The sequence below is a fragment of the Pteropus vampyrus genome, unplaced genomic scaffold (genome assembly GCF_000151845.1).
Source record: "Pteropus vampyrus isolate Shadow unplaced genomic scaffold, Pvam_2.0 Scaffold19, whole genome shotgun sequence".
In the NCBI taxonomy this organism is placed as follows: Eukaryota; Metazoa; Chordata; class Mammalia; order Chiroptera; family Pteropodidae; genus Pteropus; species Pteropus vampyrus.
Genome location: NW_011888800.1, coordinates 9,600,945 through 9,624,014, shown reverse-complemented (window position 1 = coordinate 9,624,014; position 23,070 = coordinate 9,600,945). Strand labels below are relative to the sequence as shown.

The window sequence follows — 23,070 nt, the reverse complement described above, 5'->3', positions numbered from 1 at the left end:
CCTTTCCACCCAGATAACTAAAGTTACAAGAAGGCTATATTCTAGTTCTATCTCATAACCCCTCTACCCCGCTCCTCACCTTATAAGCAGCAATAGCATCTTGCTGCATGTTCTTCAAGGACTGAAGCTCCTTCAGGGTTGCCTCCAGCTGACCCTGATAGATGGTAAGCTCCTCCTGGGAATACCACATAGAATTAACCTACACTGACTTGGGAGGTGAAAGTTCATAAGGGGCATCTCTCCCAAAGCTTCAGTGTGTCAGAAAAAAAAGCCAGTTCTTGCTGCAAAAGTCTTTCCTTTCCTCTGTATCATAATTCCTGTCTCTTTCAAGAATTGGGAAGAAAATTACAAGCAGTAGGAAAATTTAGGTTGTTGGTTTTTTTCCCACCTTCTTAGTTAACTGTAGGGGTTTGAGAAATGTAACAGAACTCTATATTTTCTACTCTAATTACACTGTTCGCATTATCTTTACCTTTACTTACATTGTTCTCACTTAGAACACTTATTCCATCTAAATCCAAATTATTTCCCAGTTTAAACTTTCTTTCACCATACATCCCTTGACTATTTCCATTTTCTCTAATCTTTTCTGAAATTCTAAATGTTCATGAATTAGTAATATGACAAAATTTATCTCTCAATAGTAGACTATCTTATATTCTGTTTGTTTAGTCTTTTTGTTTTTGTTTTTTCCTTAACTTCAAGACTTTTATAACAAGAGCAGTATCTTATATGTCCATATTCTACATAGTGTCTAGTAGATTGCTGTCAAGGAAAGGTTTAGGTAAATATCTGACTGATTGAGGGAGTAGGCCACAGCTCCTCCATTACTCTTTTCCTATAATTAATAACTCTAGAGAAAGAACAGAGAAAGATGTGTTGTATTTTCTGAGCACTCTGAGCTTTCTAATAATCATCTGAATAAAGGGATGGGATTGGAAGAGAGAAAATTTTTTCCAGCTTCCTACGGGGTTTTTCAAGGCTCAGGGCTCACCCACCATGAAGAAGTGGACAGCATCGGAGAGCTGCAGGAACTCTTTGGACTGCCCCACAGACAACCGAACATCTTTGCATTGAAAGCAGATCAGTTTCCCATCTGGCTTGCTGAACAGTTTCAGGTTCTCTCCATGCTCTGGGCACTGTGGCTGGCTTTTGAGTTGGGGTAGCTTCTTAATTTTCTCTACCAGCTTCTCCAGTACAAGATTGAATGTACAGTTGCTATACTGACAGATCATCTTACACTCAGGACAGAATATTTCCTTTGCTTGCTGTTTCCAAAAGTTTTGAATACAGGCCTGGCAGAAGTTGTGGCCACAGGTTAGCATCAGTGGATCCTGGAACCAATCATTACACAGAGGACAGTGTAGCTCCATAGTAATATCTTGTATCTGCACTTTAGAGGGTATCTCGGTGATCAAATCATTCACTTCAGTGTAGTTGCCTGGGTCAATGCTGGAGGAAGGTTTGGAAGATACCTTTGGAAAAGAACAACTAAAATGAGTTCTCTTTTTAGCTGTCCATTTCATCATTCCAGAATAGTGGGCTCCATTTCTAAAGGAGCTGAGAATTGATGCAGCCAAAGTAAAAGCATCATAATCTCTTCTTTGAAAGTGATCCGGAAAATTTAGTGTTTTCTAACATCACTTCTTACTACTACTCCTAACACTATTTTAAAAATACATAAAACAATAATTATAAACATATTTATAGGCACGCAACATATAAAGATGTAATTTGTGATGATGACAACAATATAAAGGAGGAAATGGAGCTGTAAAGGAACAGATTTTGTATACTCTTGAAACTAAATTTGTATTAATTCACACATGATTGTTAGACAGTTCAGAGATTAATTGTAACGCCCTGGGTAACCATTAAGGAAAAATACTAAACAATATGTTGAAAAAGAAATGAAAAAGAAGTCAAAATTGTTTACTCGGTAAAGGGGATCAAATATATGGTAGCTGAAGGAAACTGGACTTTGGTGGGAAACATACAATAGAATATACAGATGTCAAATGATAATGTACTTCAAAATTATATAACTGTATTAACCAATGTTACCCCAATAAACTTAATTTTAAAAATTAAATAAATAAATAAAATTTTAAAAATGAATGTAAAAAATTTGTTCACTCAAAAAAATCAATTTGAATGCAATAATAAGAAATTAAGAAACAAAAAAAATCACATACAGAAAATAAATAGCAAAGTGGCATAAATGAGTTCTTATCAGTAATTATTTTATATGAAAATGGATTAACCTCTGATTAAAAGGCAGAAATTGGGAAAATGAATAAAAAGAACATGATCCAACTATATATTGCCTGTAAGAGGCTCACTTTAGATCTAAAGATATAATTTGATTAAAAGTGAAAGAAGAGGAAGAGATCTTCCATACAAATATTTACCGAAAGAGAGATGGGAGTGGCTATACTAACATTAGACAAAATAGACTTTAAGGCAAAAATTGTTACAAGAGACAAAGAAGGACATTATATATTGATAAAGGGTCAATCTATCGAGAAGATATAACAATGATAACTATATGCACACCTCACAACAGAGCCCCAAAATCTATGAAGCAAAAACTGACAAAATGAAGTTAGAAATAGATAGTTCTACATTAATAGTTGTAGACTCTGATATTCAACTTTTAATAATGGGTAGAACAATTAGACAGATCAGTAAGGGAATGGAGGACTTGAACAACAGTGTAAACCAATTAGAACTAACAGACAGAAATGTGGTTCCATAGTGTAGTGGCTAGCATGTCTGCTTTACACGCAAAAGGTCCTGGGTTCACACCCCAGTGGAGCCACAGTCTGTGGTCTACAGCCATGCCACCCTGAACAAGCCTGATCTCGGAAACTAAACAGGGCTGGGCCTGGTTAGTATTTGGATGAGAGACTACCTAGGAAGTCCAGGTGATGTAGGTGTAAAAAAACAAAAAATTAAAGAAAGATCTGTTCAGAGCTAAAATAAAGGATGTAATACTCCAAACTAAGTATTTTCTTCTTAATCAGATAGACAAAATAAAATGTTTATTTACTATAAGAAAACTGAAAAAACTTGCTAAAATTCATCAACAAGAAATTTTGACATGAGTCCTTATGTACTGAGTTATCATTTCTATCAGTTTCCACTTCTTATAAAGTTTGATTTAAACATATATTAATCATAAAGATCAGGTTCTAATTTCCTCAATTATGAGACCTTTAGATTTTCTCCTCCTCTTCTTGCTCTATTGAAACAGAGTTATAAATATTTTGTTTATAATTTCTAAAGGAAAAAAATAAACACTGTTGCCTATTCCTACTACACTCTTATTAAGGCAAAGTCAGTAAAAAGAGACACTTTTCCATAATAGTAAAAAGAAATTATTTGTGTAATAGTGAGTTTCTCTTTATTTTAAATATTCAGGTAGAGGTTGGAAAGGAGTAAATTAAATGACTTAATATCTCTTTCAACTCTGAGAAGCTCCAATAGTCATCAAGTCCATTATCTTTCCTTCTTATGTGAAAATGGCAGGGCCTTGGAACATGGCTCTATCTTGCTCTTGTTTGAACTGGCTGTGCTCTATAGATGAATTGTATTTCTCTGCTCTTAAGGTTAATTCTTCAGAAAATCTACACATTAGAGTATTCAAAAAATTACTTTGAAGGAATAAAAGCTAAAAAGTAACAAATGTCCTTAAATATGCAACAAATGCCCTTAAAAAGCAACGATTTCCCTTAAATATTTTAGTATCCAAGATTTCAAAAGTTTACAATCCACAGCACCTCAGGAAAAAAAAAAAACCCTCTGGAAAAAATTAAGTATTTCTTCTGCATATTTCAAGGACTTCATTGTTCTACTCTTTGCCTTTTCTCTGCTCTGCGATAATATACAAGGTTAGTGGAAGGAGGTGGATGTGCTTCCTTAAGAGGTTATTCCTGCCAGCCAGGGGCTTTATAAGGATGAATATCAATTCCCAACTTGAATTTCCCTCCCTCTGCCTTAAGCTGACATTTTCCCTAAGGGGCTGGTAGTGGCCATGATTTCTTAAGATTTGTAGGTTGAGAAATTTCAGAATCTCCTTCAGTTTCCAATTAGTTGGAGTAGTAGGAAATTATTCTAGCTATTTTGCATCACAAATCTGATCCATCTGATAAATTCAGTTGCACAAAATATTGATTGGTCCTCTGCAGACTTAATGATTAGGATAATGGGTTTTAGGGTCAGATAAATAGTTCAAATCCTGGTTCCTCAACTTAATTACTGAGTGACCCTGGCAAGTTACTTAACCTCTCTAAGCTTCAATTTCCTTAAAAATGGCATAATAATACCAATCTCATAAAGTTGTTATGAGGGTTAAATGAAATAATGTGCATGAAGCATTTTACACACTGAATACTTAGTAAATCTTAGCAAATATGATTAAAATAATTCTTTGTTTTATAGCAGGGGCTATATTCTTGAAAGTCAGGGAAATTGGCAAAACCTCAATCAACAAGACGATTTAACAATCAAATAACAAACAGTCCTATAATATCAGCAATCAGTAACATTAAATATATAGTTTCATATCACAAAATTTACCATTCAAAAGTGTACAATTCGGTGATTTTTAACATAGTCACAAAGTTGTACACCATCATCACTATCTAATTCTAGAGCATTTTCATCACCACAAAAAGAAATTCCTTACCCTTTAGTAATCACTCCTTATTTCCCAATTCCCCATCCCTGGCAACCAGTAATCTATTTTAAATATATTTCAAAAAATTATTGAATAAAGTTCCTGAGTGACATCCATTTCCAAAAGACGCTGCATTCACTAGGATTAAAAGCCAGTTATGCTAGGTAACCCTTCTCTTGACTCACCCTCAATTGGCCAGGTTCTCCCACAAGTTTTATCTTATATAGAATAAATCTAATTTTAAAGTTTTCATGACAGCCCGATTGGCTTAAAATGCACTATATTTAGTACTTGGATATTTCCTGATGGGCTTACTTTTCTGAATTTAATCTTCTAACCACATATCAAGAAGGTGAAGAATAAGTCAATTTTGCTCTCTTCACTTCCACAGAATTGCTCACTTAACCTAATACAAAAAAAAAAAAAATGGAATAATCTTTAAAAAATCTTTTGCTATCTTTTGGTTAATAGAACTTAAGTTCTATTGTTACTATGTAACAGGAATTGTTAATATGTAACAGGATGGTAAATTGTGGCAGCCTGACCCTGCTGGACCATTTCCTGCTGCACAAGTTAGTTCCTGACTGCAGCACCCCCATCCCAGGACTCTCCGATTGACATGGCAGTCCAAAAATCTGCTTAAACGATTAAGTCGGTTTCCTTATAGTTTGGCAGTCAATGTTCTCCTTCCTTATATGGAATATCTATAGCTGTGTAAGAATGCGTAACATGATATAAAACTGCCTGCCCACCATGTTACAATCGAGGCTCAGCCTTTGGATAAGAATCCGCTGAGCCGGTGCCTGCATCAATAAACGCTGCTTCCTGCTTATAGCCTCAGTGTCTCGTCTCTCTGTTCGAGAATCCTGCAACAAAATCAAAAATTTTCCATGGAAAATAAGGCTAGAAATATGAGTTTGCAACATGTAGAGAATTCTGAATTTGGGGGCTTTAAAAAAAAAATCTTCTTTTGGTAGGCTATGGAAAGCAACAAAAGATTTTGGAAGCAGAGGAGGTTTAGCAATTATTACTATCTTTATTATTAACTAGGCTTTACAACTGATTAGATGCTGGGGAAGGAAAAAGAGAAGAAACCACACAAAGATAACTCAGATTTCAAAACTGGAATATTGGTGGTGCAGCAAATAGAAATAGCGAAGTCAAGAAAAGGAACTAATTAAGGGAGCAAGATGAGTTCTATTTCAGTCTTATTCAGTTTCAGGGACTCAGTGGTGGGCTTGGAGATACAGATTTGGGAGTCACCCCTATAGAGGCTGTATGCAAAGTCATGGTATTAAATGGTTTACTTGATAACAAGAGAGAATAGAGCTAAAAGAGAGCTGAAGACAGACCAAGTGTTAGTTTACACTTAAGAAAGTGAGAAGAGGAAGAGAAACTAGCTAAGGTAGAGGAGTGGTCAGAGGCAGGAAAACTAGGACAGTATTGCATCACACGAGCCAAAGGAGAGACTCAATAAGTCAAAGAGGATTAAGATTAAATGAGTATTTAGCAAACTCCACAGCAAGATTTAAGGAAACAGTTTCCATCAAGTGCTGGGGCAGAGGATCTGTTATAGAAGCAGAGATTCAGACAAGTTACCTTAAGCAAAGAGGTAACCTCACTTACTGTGAGGATAAACACCCATTCTTCCAACTCATTTGTTGACCTCTACTATGGCAAGACATTGTGCATAAGAATCCAGGAAGAGCCAAAGGACAGTGCTCTGGTTAACATAACACTGTTACTCTCCATATTTGTTTCTCTCAATAATTCTTGTTTCTCTCTCAGACTCCACAATCTGACTCTCTCCACCCTACATCTCTGCATTTATTCTGACTTACGTTTAAAATTCACCTCCTAGATTCTGTTTCCTTATGATTCTCATGCCATAACCTTTCATGTCCCAAACTCTACTTCATGTCCATCTTTAAGCTTTTGCTTCAATTGTTAATTTCTTGATTCTGTTTCCAGAGTTAAAGTCACAAGAGATTCTAGTTTGCCCAGATCATCTTTTTGCATCTAGGTTACATCTTACAGCCTATGGAATGGGTCAGAAGCCCACTTGTATTTTAATCACCTGTGGCCTGGCAGAGGGTATGGAGGCCACATAGTGTGTGTAGGCTCAACCTTTAACATGAACTATGGGAATAACAGCAACCGTGATTAACACATCTAGTAGGTATTAGGGATGAATCTTAGTTTTAAAATCTAGGTTTGCAAAGAATAATGCATAGTCTTTTTTAACACTGCTTAATTCCTGTGGGCTAGAGAGAAATTCAACTTGTAATATTTGAGAAGAGACAGCTACATTGATTACTGCAGAGAGTAAATTACCCAATCTGGTCAAGATGGTGTATGGAGGACATATTGAAATATCTCTATCTCCTCCCCACCTCCTATAAATACACAGAAATGTTGGGTAAAGTGTCTAAAACAATTTATGCTTTGGTTTTCAAATGGTGGGATAAAAACTGATTTTTTCTCCTTATCCTCCTTTAATTCAAAGTACAATGAGAATGAAAAATAGACAAACTATTTGCAATGTGACTAGAGAGAGAGTGAAGAGGGGAGGCCTCGTGGTGTGTGTAAGCTTGACCTTTACATTTTTACATTTGTAAACCTGGACTCCAATCTATAAAGAGGGACTGTCCAATATAATGGAAGTCAAAAAGGAATGTGATAATGGATGCCTAGGGATGCAGATATAATACAAAGTGAGAGTGACACAGCTCTCCAAAGAAAGTGCCCCAAGATGCACAAGCCCTTGAACAGTACAGGCAAGGCCGAAGAAAGAGCTTTCCTACACTCATTTGCCACAAAGATTCGATATATTAGGGAAGGCGAAGTTGAACAAGGACAAATAAGCCATGTTTGTGGGAAGCAGTCTGTTGGTGAAGAAGAGTGGAAGAGATAGATTGCATTGTAAGCAACCCTGCAGTGCCAATCATGGGGAAAAGTAAGGGCTATAAGACCTCACACACTGTTTCATAAGGAAAATAGCCTTCAATATGACGGTGCTTTGATTTTCTTGTAAGTTTCTTGCAATAGCTGATTCAGCAGGAACTCAATTCATTCAAAGATGTTTAAAGAAAAAAATAAATAGCATCTATAAAACCAGAGTGGGAGAAAATGTCCAGGGCAACTCAGAGAGAGCTATGAAAAGGAAATTAAGAGAAATGGAGGCTAGAGTGAGAAGCTCTGATGTTTGTCTGATAGGAGTTTCAGAAAAAGAGAATGGGGAGAATGGTGGAGAGATAACATTCAAAGAGAAAGAGCTTATACAAAGTGCAGGCAGGTTTCAGGAGATAAGGTGTCAAGAATAAGGAACAAAAGCAGTGTAGGAAACTATGAGCAAAGGTCCAGGGATTCAAGCCAGAGCATTTAGACAGAAAGAGGTAAAAATCTAAGTACGGGGAGAGCAACAGAAATAGTCATCAATGAGAATGGCATTTGATGATGAGGCAAATAATTTTTAGCTTTGTTCCCCTGGCTAGAATTGATCTGAATATGAGCGGAACTAAGCCCACAAATAGAGACAAATACAAACTTCTAACTGGGAGTGGAGGGTTAGGAATGAGGAATAAAGCAGTTCTGGGTACTCAAATTCTCAAGGGCATATACAGCAAATGGAGATAGGTTTGGATTCTGTTGATTCTACCCCGACTTGAGTGTCAGAGCAAGTTCTTTTTTTTTTTTTCTTTTTGTCACAAGGCAACCCTTGGTTGACCTCACAGAATGCAAGGATCTTGTCATCTTACAATCCCTTATCAACACCTGGTCTTCCTAGGTGGTCTCCCATCCAAGTACTAACCAGGCTCGACCCTGCTTAGCTTCTGAGATCAGACGAGATTGGGCTTGTTCAGGGTGGCATGGCGGTAGACCAGAGCAAGTTCTTAATTTTAGTTTCCCTTTCAAGAGTATAATAATCCATAGACCAATCCTCAGAGATTATGCCTCAGAATAAATTTTCTGTCTATATTTAAGTCTTTCATCCTTCAGAGGACATGCTATACAAATTGAAAAATAGTATATGTACATTTAACATTTTTTTTCTACCATAATAATCTTCTTCACTTTTCTCTGCCTAAGTAAGATCTGATATTTCAAGTCTCATCTTAGATATCCTAGATGCTTCCCTTGACTGCACTCCCTAGTCAAGTGCCAGGAACCCATCTGTTATGCTTCCCTAAAACATAGTTAGCTCCATAATACAAATTATCCTCGTACTTTCAGGTGGTCTCATTTCTGTCCCCATTTTTATACTCCTGAATCACTGCCTTATTAGCTTTAGCATTTAGGAGTGGGAAGAATACACAGGGCTGGTCATGGTATATGCTGGGAGCAATGGTTGTTGGCATTTCAAAGTCTGGGATGGGCAAAGTCGTTTCAGGGATTCTGGCAGAACACTTTGTAGAAGGAGAGCCCAGAATCCTGGAATCTGGGCAATCAGTGGTGGCAACAAGATCCTTCACATAGCTAAGTCACACAAGCCCCAGAGGGCTCCTGAGACTTCAGTTCTGGTAAAAGTGTGGCATAGGAGATGAAACTTCAGTTCTGGTAAAGGTGTGGCATAGGAGATGAAACTTGACTTGCTTTCAGGCCAGCCCCTCACTGATTCCAGAGCAGAGACCCATGACTTGTGCTCAAGTGAGATAAAATAAGGGTGAGTAGAATAGAACAAGAGAGCAGTATCACCCCTAGACCTAGGCAATAGAGGTGGTGGGGAGTGGGGGTGGCTTGGGGGTGTGTGGCTTTCCTGGGCCCATGCTTTGAAGCTCCTACTCTGATCCTCCTCCAACTTTGTTCTTTTTTGCAAAACAAGGAGTCCATGAGACCAAGAAGCCTATGCTTTCCGTGACTTTAAACCACATGCCACATATCCAGGACTCTAAAATTCTCTTCCCCAAATATTGTGAGCCAACTGCTAGGGCCTCCATGGCTCCTCTGGGTAGCTGGGTACTCAAAAGGCAGATGTGTGCAAGTGTGTGTGTGTGTGTGTGTGTGTGTGTGTGTGTGTAGCTTGGATGTGTAGGCTGGGTTTTCTACACACATACTTATGAGGTGTGGAACAGGGTGGGGGTTTTGGGAGGGGAAAAGACAAAGAATGAATCAGGGACTTCTGGTTGTACTTTGTCCTGATCCACAAATTTTAGTGGAGATTGAGATATGAGCAGCTCTATCTTACTCATTTCTATGCCCCAAAGTATGGGCATTAGAGCTGACATTATTGGATGTTTAGTTTATCAGACTCTTAGTCAATAATATCCAAGCCACGTCTGGTGACTGACTACACATCAAATAGTACCTGTAATATAGCATTCTACAAAGCAGGATACCGTTTAGTATAAAAATTCTGGCTCTGGAGTCAGATATGGCTTCTTTTTATTATTATTATTATTATTGAGGTAAAATTTACATAACATGAAATTAACTATTTTAAAGTGTACAATTCATTGACATTTAGTGCATTCCTAATATTATGCAACCATCACCTCTATCTAGTTTTAAAATATTTTAAAAGAAACCCTATACCAATTAAGCAGTCACTCCCCATTTCTCCCTCCCGCTAGCCTCTGGCAACAACTAATCCACTTTATGTTTCCATGGATTTACCTATTCTAGATATTTCACATAAATGGAACGATATAATGCGTGACCTTTTGTGCATGGCTTCTTTCATTTAGTATAATGTTTTTCAGGTTCATCCACGTTTTAGTATGTATCAGTACTTCGTTATTTTCTATGATGAAATAATTTTTTGTTTTATGGATATGCCTCGGTTTGTTTATCCAGTCATCAGCTGATGGAAATTTGAGTTGTTTCTTCCTGTGGCCACTGTGAATGGTGTTGCTATTAATATTGTGTATAAGTTTTTGTTTGAATACCTACCTATTTTTAATTATTTTGGATATATACTTAGGAGTATAATTGTTGGGTCATATAGTAATTCAATGTTTAACTTTCTGAGGAAATACCAAATTGTTTTTCACAGTGGCTGCACCATCTTACATTCTCAACAGCAGTGTATTAGGGCTCAAATTTCTCCACATCCCCACCAATATTTGTTATTTTCTATTAAAAAAAATGATAACAATCCTAGTGAGTGTGAAGTGGTATCTCATTGTGGTTTTTATTTGCATTTTTCTAATGATGTTAAGCATCTTTTTATGTGCTTGTTGGCCATCTGCCTATCTTCTTTGGAACAATGTTTATTCAAGTCCTTTGTTCATTTTAAAATGGAATATTTGACTTCTTTGCCATTTAGTTGTAAGAGTTCTTTATTTTTCTGGATACTAAACTCCTATCAGGTACAAGATTTGCAAATATTTCCCCCCATTCTGTGAGTTGCCTTTTCATTCTCTTGTAAAAAGAAAGCCAAAATTAATTTATTTTCTTGAGATATCTTTATCTGACTTTAGTATTAGGATAATACTAGCCTCATAGAATGAATTAGGAAGTGTCCCCTCTGGTCTATTTTCTCAAAGTGTTTGGGGACTGATGTTAATTCTTTAAATATTTGATAGAATTCACCAGTGAGGTCATCTGGTCCTGGTCTTTTCTTTGTTGGAAGGTTTTTGATTTTGAATTCAATCTCTTATTATAGTTCTCAGATTTTCTATTTCTTTTTGAGTCAGTTTGGGTAGTTTATGTGTTTTTAGGAATTTTTCCATTTCATCTAGGTTATTCAACTTTTTAACATACAGTTGTTGATAGTATTCTCTTATAATCCTTTTTTATATCTGTAAGGTCTATAGTAATGTTTCCACTTTCATTTCTATTTTAATAATTTCAGTCTTCTCTCTTGATAAGACAATCATCAGTCTTGTTAAAGGTTTGTCAATTTGGGGGATGTTTTTCAAGGAATCAACTTTTGGTTTAATTAATTTTCTCTTTTTTATTCTCAATTTCATTTATCTCCACTCTAATCTTTATGCCCTTCTTTCTGCTAGCTTTGGATTTAGCTTACTCTTCTTTTTTTTAGTTCTTTAAGATGTAAAGTTGGGTTATTGATTTGTGATCTTTTTTAATGTAGATGTTTATCACTATAAATTTCACTATTATCACTGCTTTTTCCATATTCCATAAATTTTGATATATTATTTTGTCTTCAATCATCTTAAAGTATTTTCTAATTTTACTTTCAAATTCTTTTTTGACTCATTGGTTAAGAGTATGTTAATTTCTACATATTTATGAATTTTCCAGTTTTCATTCTGTTGTCAATTTATAGTTTCATTCCATTTTAGTCTGAGAAGATAGTTTGTATGATTTTAACCTTCTAAAATTTATTGATACTTGGTTTGTGGCCTAACATATGGTATATCGTAGAAAATGTTCTTTGTGCACTTGAGAAAAATACGTATTCCACTATTGTTGATGAAGCATTCTAACTATGTTTGTTAGTTTTTGTTGTTGTTGTTGTTGTTGTTGTTGTTATTTATGCCTACAGCACCTGGTCTTCCTAGGTGGTCTCCCATCCAAGTACTAACCAGGCCTGACCCTGCATAGCTTTTGAGATCAGACAGGATCGGGCTTGTTCAGGGTGGCATGGCCAGAGACTGAACAGATCTTAAGGGAAGTCATTAAAAATGTTTAACTCTTGTGAGAATCAACTGTGCTTTAAATATAAGTAATATAGATTATGTGATATAGATATATGTGTTATAGGTAAAATGACCAAACCAAGTTATACATAATACATTTTTTAATCTAAAATAAAGTGATATCTTGATAAGGAAATTTATAGCCTTTAATTTTTTATAGCATTTAATTTAATTTTTCTCAAAAGTGTATGGTGAGTTTCATCACTTTTCTACCAAACTCTCTTATCTAAATTCTGTTATTCCAAGACCTGGAGACAATTTAGGAGCTGTAAGCTGTTATAAGTTAAGTATTTCCCTGACTTTCCTTTCATGCTCTAAAATACATAAGCCTTTCTGATTGAGTTTTCCATACCACCCCTAGAAAACCAGCTGAGTTTGAAAAGAATAACTCACCTCCATTAATCTCTATCATTGGGCCACCAGGGGGCAGAGGCAGGCACTTGGACTCGAGCTCAACAGGCCCAAGATGGCTCCGGACCAGGACCTGGTAGTTTACTAAGAATGAGCTCAGAGTATGAGAGAAGGAGGAAAAGTTCAGGAGCTGGGGAGAAGTGGCAAGGCCAGAGTGAGGTCTGGCAGATTCCGTGACAGTTTGTCAGTTGCTTGGATCATCATTAGCTTAGGAGAAAGAGAAACCCTGATTGGAATGGCCCACTCTTTTTGTGGGGGTGGGGGAAAGCAACTCATCTAGATTTGAGGTGGCAGTCTAATCTTAAGGTTCACAGATCTCCATTTCTGAATGAAGGTGCTCTACAAAAGAAGAAATAAACCTCATCATCTGCCTATAAGCCTGACACATGAAAAATAACCACCACATGACTTATGATCCCGTCATAGCATTGAGACACCAGCTAAGCGGCTTTAATAGAGAGCTATTCCACCTCTCAGAGTTCACATTCTATTGAAACAGCCCCTACTCTACGTCAGAAAAAGTAACAGATGCCTGGAAAACCCCCAAGCACTAAGGAAGCAAGATGGGAAAAGCTTCATTACAAACAGCTTTATTCAGCAGTTTTAGCTCACAGAGATACATAGCTAGACTGCACTCCTGAGTGACCTATAAAGAGCCTTCATGGAATCAAACATCTATTCTTACAGTAATTCCTTCAACTCAGTATTTTTCTTGTCTAGCTCCTACCTAGCTGTCCAGCCCTCATGCCCACAATTCTTCTCCCAGTATTTGGGATTGCCCAAATATGCCATGCTTCTGTGGCTTAGCACATGTTGTGCCTTCGGCTGGGGAGCATACCTTCCCTACCTCAATCATGATCTTTTCATTAAACCCTTCTGTAACCAGCCCCCTAAACATTACCCCCACTCCCATCCCTTGTAGAAAATATTTTGTTGGCTCTATACCAGAGTTTCTCAACTTCAGCCCTATTGACATTTTGGGTTGGCTAAGTATTTGCTTAGGGGACTGTCCTGTGAATTTTAAGATGTTTAGCAACATCTCTGACCTCTGCTCACTCGATACCAGTAGCATTTCTCTATTTGTGACGATCGAACATGCCTCCAAACATTGCTAAATATCTGCTGAGGGTATGGGGGTGGGACTTATCCGCAGTTGAGAAACACTACTTTACATATTTATATAACACCTTAAATCTTTGTATATGCCTGTACATATTATTTTAATTGTTTACTAAATTATGAACTGCCAAGTAATCCTGTGTCTTGCTCATCTGCACTGTACATAGCATTCATTAGGTCAAATTCTTTATCAAATAAATGGCTATAAAATGCAGATGATCACTTAGAAACATGTCCCTATGTCAAAAAATTAATTCGGTTTCATCTTGAATATTTTTGTTATTTGCTAAAATGTTTAACAATGTTTAGTATAGATCATTGTACTAAATCCTGGAGTCTGCACGTTCTCAAGCCATTAGCCTAGAGTCGAAAATACTGGCCTAGAAGACAGAAACCTTGTCTCCTACCAGAGAACAGAGTAAACTTGGCTAAGATATTTAACTTCTCTAGGCATCATTTCCTCCACCTGTAAAATATAAATTCCTAAGATTCCCCTAACATCTGTAAAATTTGTGATTCCAAAACATATATATCAAGAGTTCTCAAATTTCACAAAGGGGCATTTCAAATTTTTATTTCAGTATTTAAAAATAAAGTTAGGGAGAGGCAGTGTACAGCGATATCTATACATACTAGCTTTTACCACATAATCAGTAAGGGGAAAAAGACAAAAACAAAGACATAAACCAAAGTTGCTTTTCTTTTCCAAGCCTCAATTTTACCATATACAAAATAGATATTATAATACCTACCTCATAGGATTGTTGTAAGGATTAAATGAGATGATATATGTGAAGAACTTAACAGTACCTGGCACATAGTGAGAATTCACTAAGTGGTAATAGCTATTATGATTCTTATTGCACTAACATTGGTATGGCATATAGTTTACACAACTTCTGCTCCCTCCAATCAACTTTCTGTCTTGAAATACAATAAGAGATATAGGTAGCTATTAGTCTTCAAGGACTTTAGAGCTGAATATAAATTAAAAGTTCGATTTTCCGTCTTCTAGATTCCAAGGAAGTTACTGAGAAAGCAGACTTCCTTTATGCTGCACCTAGCAGATATTTTCATCATAGCTTTTATTACACTGTATTATTTCCTTCATTGTATTATAACTATTTGTTTGCACATCTCTACCACACTAGCTGGGAGCTTCTTAGAGAAAAGGGCTGTCTTACTCATCTTCCTAACTACATGGGCCTATCACGCTATGAAAATTTAATAAATACCAGCTAACTGAGCGGATGAGTGAGTGAATTACCGAATGGCCATGCCCAGCAATGCACTGCACCTTCCCTTTTCTGACTGGAAAATAAAGAAGCTGCTATTTCTGTGGCTTGGGCTTGTTCAGAAGAAAGAAAGAGAGAAGTTAGTTCTCTAACAGCTTTTTTCTCAGCAGGGAAGCCAAGTGGTGCAGATAACTGACTTCTTCTATCCTGTCACACCACACTGGCAACCCTTCTGTCCTTACTTTAGTGAATCAGTGCTGCTGGCAGAGCCACACCTGGGGCCATATGCCTTCGTGCCACTCTGAAGGAAAATGGAATATGCCCTGTAGGGTCTTTTTGCCTGCTGAAAGCTAAGGGGGCAGGAAAGGACCTGTATCAAATGCTACCATGATTAACGTCCCCCATACCATGATGGTTATCATGTTAGTACTGTCTCTAAGTAGTCCCCAGGACATTGGAGCAAAAAAGATTTTCAAAAAGTCAGAAACCCAACTGCATAATATCATAAAACTGAACTATGAAATTGGAGCTGGAAGAAGAAAACTACATGTTTTACTGTCAAAACACTATGTCTTAACAAATGTCTAAAAATTGTCATAAGTAAGGTTGACAGAATAGCCTGCTGTCCCTAACCATGAATACCTTGTTTAGAACTACCCAGTTGGACCCAACCCTGCCTACTTGGCTCAGATCTCAGCCCAGGCAGAGAGTACTGGAGGAGTCCAGGATTGTAGGGCACTAGAATAGAGGGACTTAGAAAAGCCTGTGACTCCCTGAGATTTTCTGTCCTTGGTCCTAAGTATCCATGAGGCTGTCAGAGAAGCCCAAGGAAGTCAGTAGATAAGAAACATTGGGAGTGAGTGTGCATTTGTGCAAGAGCTGCTGCTCCTTTTTGATCTCACTGCAGGGAAATTCCTGCTTTAGAGACAGATACTGAGTTAATGATGTCATTGAAACCTAATTTACTTTATTAACACACCCTGGATAGTCATCCCAGTACTCAGATTTTAATATCAAATGTGTAGGACCTCATCGACACAGCTAAAGAAAAGACCAAAAAGTTTATCCCTCAAAATGATTTTAGGTCTTGTAGAGTAACTTATATTTTTCTTGCAGGGGCACTTAACATTTGCAGTAAAGATGACTTCAGTGTGAGCCAGACAACAGAAACACCAGTCTTTGCTGAAAGATGGGTCTGACTCACCCACTCAGCATCTCTCTCACCTCCTTTTTTAAACAGCTCAGTTTCAATCTGCAGCTGATGAAATCAAGACATAACTCCAGCTTAAGATATTTGGCTTTCATTTTCCTCTCAGTGAACACCACTGAAATGACAAATTTTCATTTTCATTTGTCATTTCTCTCAGTGAACCTCTCAGTGAACACCAAGAAATGACAAATGAAAATTGCCAGGTTATCTCACTGCAGGGCTAACTCGGCCTAAAGCTAGGTCAGGCATCAATGGATAAATTTGATTGTCCGCCTCTTCTACTCCCATTTCCACTCTGGCCAAAGAAGTTTCCGCTTTTCCAAAAAAGTACCTGAAAGCTAAATCCAAACAGTCACAGCTGCGCCCCTTGACTCCTATCATTGCCACTTCAGACCGACAACCATCTCCCAAGAGCTGCCATAGCTCAAAGGCTTGCCCAGCTCTGCAGACTGGGCTAAAATGAAACTGTTGGACTTCTCAGAGCAAGAGAGTACCAGTGTAGTACCAAATTCCTTAGACCAAGGTTACTTCATCCTTTTCCTTATACGTATCATAAAATTCACTTTTATTCTTAGAGGAAAATCAATATTAAGATCTTTCCTTCCTAATTTCACCTCCATAATTTCCCCCCCAACTTTCAAACAGTATCTTCAGCCTTCACGGAGATCATGCTGAACCCTCAAGAATATTTCTCTGGAGGCTCTCCTCCTGAGCCATTAGTGGTTCCTTAGCACCCGTAGAATAAAATCTAAATGCCATAACACAGCAGACAATGCTTTGCTCATGATGTGGCCCTAATCCTCTGTTCTAGTTTTAGTTCTCACTTCTTCCTACAGCCATGTACAACAGTCAGCCACATTATTCATGCTAATGCGCCCTGTAGCAGCTCCCTTCAACTTCTCTTACATTTTGTTGGGTTCTTGCTCTTGCCCAGTTGTATAACTTGACTGTCTGTGATGTGTGAAGTGCCTGGTACTGTGCCTGAAATACAGCTATTGCTTAAAAAATAGCAAATATCATTATTAATACCTTCTTGCTTCAATTCTTAAGAAAGAGGATATAAGTCATGCTGCCACTAAAACAACCCCTTGATCCCTGCCTAGTGCTTATACTCCAAATCTCTTATCAAATTTTCCTCCCTGATGAGTTAGGCCAAACAATGAAGTGATAAAAGTTGGTGTCCCCCAAACATATCTATGGTAATAGTAATCAGAACAGTGGTTGCATGTGGAGGTGGGAAATGACTAGAAGGGAGCATAGGGGAACTTCTGGAATGATGGAATTGTTCTGTATTTTGATTAGAGTGTTGGTCATATGAATGTATATATTTGCTCAAACTCATCTAATTATATACTTAATATCAGTACACTTTTCTGCTTGTAAAATTTATCTTAATTTTTTTAATATCAGTCCTCTCGATCTTTTTTCCTTAAAGCAGGGATCAAAAACTCAAATGTCTACATGAGCTTGGCAGGTAAAGTAAATATGTAGTGGGCTGGGTAGAATACAATAGGTAGGGTCAAGGGCTGCTGGTGAGCTGGAGAGAATATGCTCTTTATCCTGATTACATGAACAATACATGCAAAAGCAGAATCTGTATTTAATAGGCACCTCGGGTGTTTTCGATTATTAGCCAAGTTTATGTTACACTGTGCTATGTCACTGAGCAATTAATAGTCTCCAAAGTGGGATGCACGAGATAATCTATTAAAATGTAAGAAGATAAGACTTAGAACTATTTTTTTTTTCATTTTCATGGTCTTTTTCTTCATTTCATTTTAGAACATACAAAAGAACCCACAGATGGGAGTATAACACATTTATCTTGCATATCCTGTGCCAAGTCAAGCAACTGAGGTTGTATAGGACATTCCAGAGAATGAAGTGAGTAGACAGACATAAAGTAGGGATGGGCACTGTTCCATTGGCAAGACTGAGCCTCCATTGAAGCAGCAATGCTGCTACAACCATTGTAAGTAAGGAACAACCTTTACTGCACATTTCATTCTGAAGGAAAAGGAATGAGCACCATAGAAATAACAACCTCTCCATTTCTAAAGGACAGGCTGAATTGTGACTGCTAAGTGATTCTCTGCAAAAGAAAAAAGAGCTAATGTGTGTGTTTGGGGTGCAGGAGGAGAGGAGGTCTTCCCAAGGCCTGTGACCCAGCCAGGCTGCAGTAATGTGTTCAAAGAGAAAAGTAACAACTTGTTGATCAGCTGACCAATGTGATGGAAGGCAGGCACACCTGTAAATCTAGGGTGACGGCAGTCCCTCTCTGGCTTGGCAGGTCAGAAAGCACAGAATCACAAAACGAGCCTAACCAACTCCCCAGGCTAGCCTCAAAAGCCACTAGAAGTCCCAGCAGGACATGGTGCCTACCTATGGTAATACTCCGCTCCACCCTGCTGGTTGGACAGATAGTCAAAAAGGATTGACTTCCTTCCACTCCAGCAGAATCAGGAAATCCAGAGATACTCAGAGTCGGCACCCTGCCTGGTCCATTAATTAAAATAAAGGCTCCATTTTCCTAAACAAGACCCAGTGTAACAGTTGTTAAACAAGAATGAAGTTTATTATCTCTCAAGTAAAAATCCAAACTTGTATTGTGGCTCTGGTTTGCAGAGTTGTCAGTCTCCCAACTTTCTTCAGTCTACTTTTTCTACCATCTCTAGGATGTTGCCCTTATTTACATGATCCAATGCCCACATGTGACCAATGAAAATTGATTACTATGAAAAAGAGAAAATTGCCTTGAGGACAAGCACTGTCCCTGACTAACTATAACGACAAAAGTCCAGCTCTGCAACATGAAACCAAAAGAATCAAAAAGCAGTCTCATAGTCTGTGAGAAATGAGTTTTTCACACACTCTAGAGAGTAATTTTTAAAATGAGGCTTTTTGAGCTCAGAACATTGGATGCCAACAACCTCATAGTTTCTGCACAAGGACAGAAAAAATCCAGCCGGGGGTTTGTCCTGAGCAACAAAGCATACATCATATATAAATGCGGTGGTACTGATGGCAGCCAATTTTTTTCAAACAAACTGGGCACTTTTTAGTGTATTTAAGGGAACTGCAAAGGCACTGACTGCAGAAGATGTGGCCGCATTCTGTAGAGTAGATGTGTCGTCTGCTCAGTTGAATCTCCGAGTACCCATCCATACAAATTCGGCACTGGATATAACCAGGTAGTGTGCAACTTAAAGTTTCTTCTTCCAGGGCATTATGGTAGGCACTGCTGATCACATATACATCTCCGTCCATCATCAACCCATTCTTATCACTGCTCCCCACACTGCTGCCAGTTTGGCCTTGGAGTAACCTTGTTTTTCTCCTTGGCCTCCTCCTTTCTCCAGTAATCACAACAGAGTCATGGTGAGTAAGGTCAATCACTGCAGGTTCTAGAGATTCAGATGTTAGGTCAACAACTTCATCACTTTCCCCAAGTTCTATCAGTTCTGCTTCCAAGACCATCTCAGGAGTTGGCCCTCCCTCCCCAGCTGTACGGCATTCTCGGGCTTGTCTGGAATTCACCATGCTACCATAGCACATACTTGTATTCATTGTGCTTTTTGCATCCAGTCTTCAGAGAAATAAGTGATCTATGCCACAGTTTACAGTGAATGTTAAAGTCCTCAGTGTCTCACAGCTGTTAGTCACTCTCTGACTTAAATATGAGTTTAGAGCCCAAGTTTTCCAGGATATTTGAACTCTGATTCTGGTTCCAGTCCTGGTTGTGTCTTCGCAGGGGAGAGGGTTGTGAATCTTCTGTGAGCCACTTATAAGACAACTTAATTTGAATTTTTAACTGAAAAAATGAGAGATAAATTAAGCTTTAGTAATATTTAAAATAAGATTGAAAGTAGTATTAAATGTATAGCTATGTAGAGAAAAATGCATATTCAAAATTTTTTGATAGTCATGCATTTAAACAAAGGTTAAGCTTTTGTGTCCTTCCTCATTCCATGTCCTGATGGTAGGGGGGAAAGCAGAGCCGAAGAGGCACTTACAGGAAGAGAAAACACACAATCACAAACACCTTGAAAGGGTCACGACTTTATTCAAGACCCATTACAAGGAATTCAAGAAAACAATTACTTTTTACAAAGTAAGAATGGAGAGATCAACAGGCACAATTGGGAGTCTAATGGGAAGTAAGAGGGGAACCATTTAGTTCATGCAGAAGTTCATCCTGCTCAGGATTCCCATTCTAACAGAGGCAGCAAGTGGAGTTTTGAAGAGTTTTATCCCAAATTCTGTTCTGGGAAAGAGGGGATGGAGTTCAAGCATTCATCATAGAGACTTGGTTTGAATGTAGTCTCTATGACTTTCGGGTTCATGACCTACACAGTTAAAGTTCTCAAAACCTCAGCATGTAAATCCTTTTTAAAAATTATTTTGTAATTTTAAAATAATGTATCATTAGTCATTAAGGAAATGTAAATCAAAGCCATAAGAGATACCATTTCACATCTACTAAGATGGTTATAATAAAAAAGATAGTAAGTGTTGGTGAGGATATAGAAAAATTGGGACTCTCATATACTGTTGATGGGAATGTAAAATGGTGTGACAGCTATGGAAAACAGTTTGACAGTTCCCGGAAATGTTAAACATAGAGTTACCACTCCTAGGTTTATACCTAAGGGAATTGAAAACTTATGTCCACACAGAAGACTTTTACACAAATGTTGATAACAGCGTAACTCATAACAACGAAAAGTAGAAACAACCCAAATGCCCATTAACTGATGAATGGATAAACAAAATGTGGTATATCCATACAATGGAGAAATTATTCGACAATAAATATAATATGGGTGACCTTTGAAAACCTATGAAATGATAAGCCAATCACAAAAGACCACACGTACTATATGATCCCATTTATATGAAATGTCAGTAACAGTCAAATCCTTGGGGAGAAAGGTAGTGACTGCTCATGCGTACAGGGGTTTTTGGGGGTGGTGGTGTAAACATTCTAAAACTGAAGTGACTGGTTACACAATACTGTGAATATACTAATACTCACTGAATTGTATATTTTAAGTAGGTAAATTGTATGGTTTGTGATTATAGCTCAATAAAGCTTCTGCCAAAACACATGCTGCCATAGAAATGTTAGACAAAACAGTGTGACGTCATCTGGATTTAGACCTTAGCCCTAGAACCTGGTTGAGGAAGTGTGGAGTGCGAGAGGAAAATGGGATCAGAGCGGAAGAGGGCGCAGTGCTGAGCGCTCCACCGGATGCGCTGACCTACTTACGAGGCAGTACTTTTCTTGAACTCCATAAACACCTGCCTCTCACCAGACCACTACCCTCAACGATATATTTGCCTTTTGTGACCTGCCTGCCCCTCCTCTTTCGCGCGGCGCCTAGGTAAAGTGAACTCTCCGGGACAAGCCAGGGAGCCTGGGAAAGCGGTGCCTACCACCCCACCCACGCCCCTAGCAATCCATCAAAGACCCGCCCTTCCTAGGAAGCTATCCAGCGAGAACAGAGCAGGAAGCGTGCGCTGCAGCTGCGCGCCACTTGCCAGCCTCTCTGCTGCTTCCCGGTCCTGTCCAGACCCGGCCTGAGCGAGCCGAACCTGGACCGGGAAGAAGAACGGAGAAGTCACAGGGCCAGCGAGAGCTGGTAGATAGAGGAAAAGAAACAGAGGGAAGGGGCGGCGCGGGAGCCAGTACACACCTTGAACGCGGCAGGCTGACGGCGGTGCCCAGCGAAGAACAAAGCCAAGGTCACGAAGCGAGGAGTCGCGGCCCATATTCCCACCAACTGGGTCGCCGAAGGCACAGGGGTTTTGCCTCCTTTTAACCGTCAATTTTAGTTTCCCAACTGCCAATCAAAACCCGAGCCCGGCATAGTTCGTCACCGGTCTCTGGGCAAAAAGTGTTGTTCCAGGATAGAAAGAGGGACTTCCGTTCTTTAGTTTCCTCTTTCTCCAAAGTCTTATGCTTTCCGAGAAAATGGACAGGGAAGGGTTGTAACGGTTTTTTTTCCCACCTTTGCACCTGGTCATTAGGTCAGCAACTCCCCACTATAGAAAAGTGGTTCTCAGTGAAGGCAGTATGCCTCTCAGAGAGACGTTTTATAAATTAATAGAGCTACTTTAGGTTGTTCCAATAATGAGATCACTAGAGGTTATTTAGGGGCTGAGGGCCAGGGATCCCAGAGTGTACACACACGCACACACACGATGTATGGAAAACCTACTTATAACGTGGGCTTTACAGACACATGTAAAAACTTGTTTTATTTTTCAATTATTTTAATTTATTCCTTGAATTTATTGACCATCACTATACCAGGCCCAAACACACTGACTTTTCCAGGAATGTAACTACCAAAGGAAAATGTGTTTTGGGGTTTTTGTCTTTGGAATTTTACCTAGAGAGTTTCACATTTCAGAGAATCACATCACAGCCAGCAATACAGTATCTGAATCTGAGCCATCAATATAGTGCAACTCTCAGTCTTCAATGGCATGGTTCTGTTAACCAAAGAAGAGGTTTAGGCTGTGATAAACAACAATTAAAAAAGCATTTATCTGAGCAAAAGGATTGCAGTCTGAGAGCAAATTCAGGCTGCAACTCAAACTTCACTCTGGAGAAAACAAAGGCAGGGTTTATAAAGGCAAAAACCACAAAATGTAATTCTTTCATGCATATGAAGGATTGCTAGCTAGGTTAACAGGGATTGGTTATTACTTCCAGTATGCAAGCAAAAGAGGTGAAAACTATAAGGAAGGAAGTAAAATGCATATATGTCCATGTAGCAGTTGTTCCAGGATGCTTCTGGCTTG

At 38.4% G+C, this 23,070-nt stretch overlaps 2 protein-coding genes and 1 pseudogene across 3 annotated transcripts in view; all 3 read right to left on the bottom strand.

Annotated features, from left to right (window-relative positions):
- Window positions 1-1,526, bottom strand: part of TRIM69 (tripartite motif containing 69) — a gene marked incomplete at its 3' end in the record, with an annotated part of 17,228 nt that extends 15,702 nt beyond the window's left edge. The window contains exons 1-2 of the mRNA XM_011355168.1: window positions 999-1,526; window positions 80-175 (exon numbers count right to left, since the gene is read on the bottom strand). Coding sequence (XP_011353470.1) covers window positions 80-175; window positions 999-1,526 — 624 coding nt within the window. The remainder of the gene's footprint in view (window positions 1-79; window positions 176-998) is intronic.
- Window positions 1,527-12,122: 10,596 nt separating this feature from the next.
- Window positions 12,123-12,241, bottom strand: LOC111736384 (annotated as a pseudogene).
- Window positions 12,242-18,816: 6,575 nt separating this feature from the next.
- Window positions 18,817-22,197, bottom strand: LOC105288713 (E3 ubiquitin-protein ligase RNF4-like). Of its 2 annotated transcripts, XM_023527830.1 has the most exons (3): window positions 21,957-22,197; window positions 19,742-20,071; window positions 18,817-19,708 (listed from the first exon to the last, which is right to left on the bottom strand). In XM_023527830.1, exons 2-3 carry the CDS (start codon window positions 19,825-19,827, stop codon window positions 19,258-19,260), a joined length of 537 nt encoding a protein of 178 aa, XP_023383598.1. In that variant the 5' UTR covers window positions 19,828-20,071; window positions 21,957-22,197; the 3' UTR covers window positions 18,817-19,257. The 2 variants fall into 2 exon arrangements, with proteins under 2 accessions (XP_023383598.1, XP_023383597.1); XM_023527829.1 differs by having other exon boundaries at window positions 18,817-20,071; window positions 21,957-22,187.
- Window positions 22,198-23,070: the final 873 nt, after the last annotated feature.

Excerpts from the sequence above, each read along its gene's own strand:
- LOC105288713 (XM_023527829.1), bottom strand. The coding sequence starts at position 19,827 with ATGAATACAAGTATGTGCTATGGTAGCATGGTGAATTCCAGACAAGCC.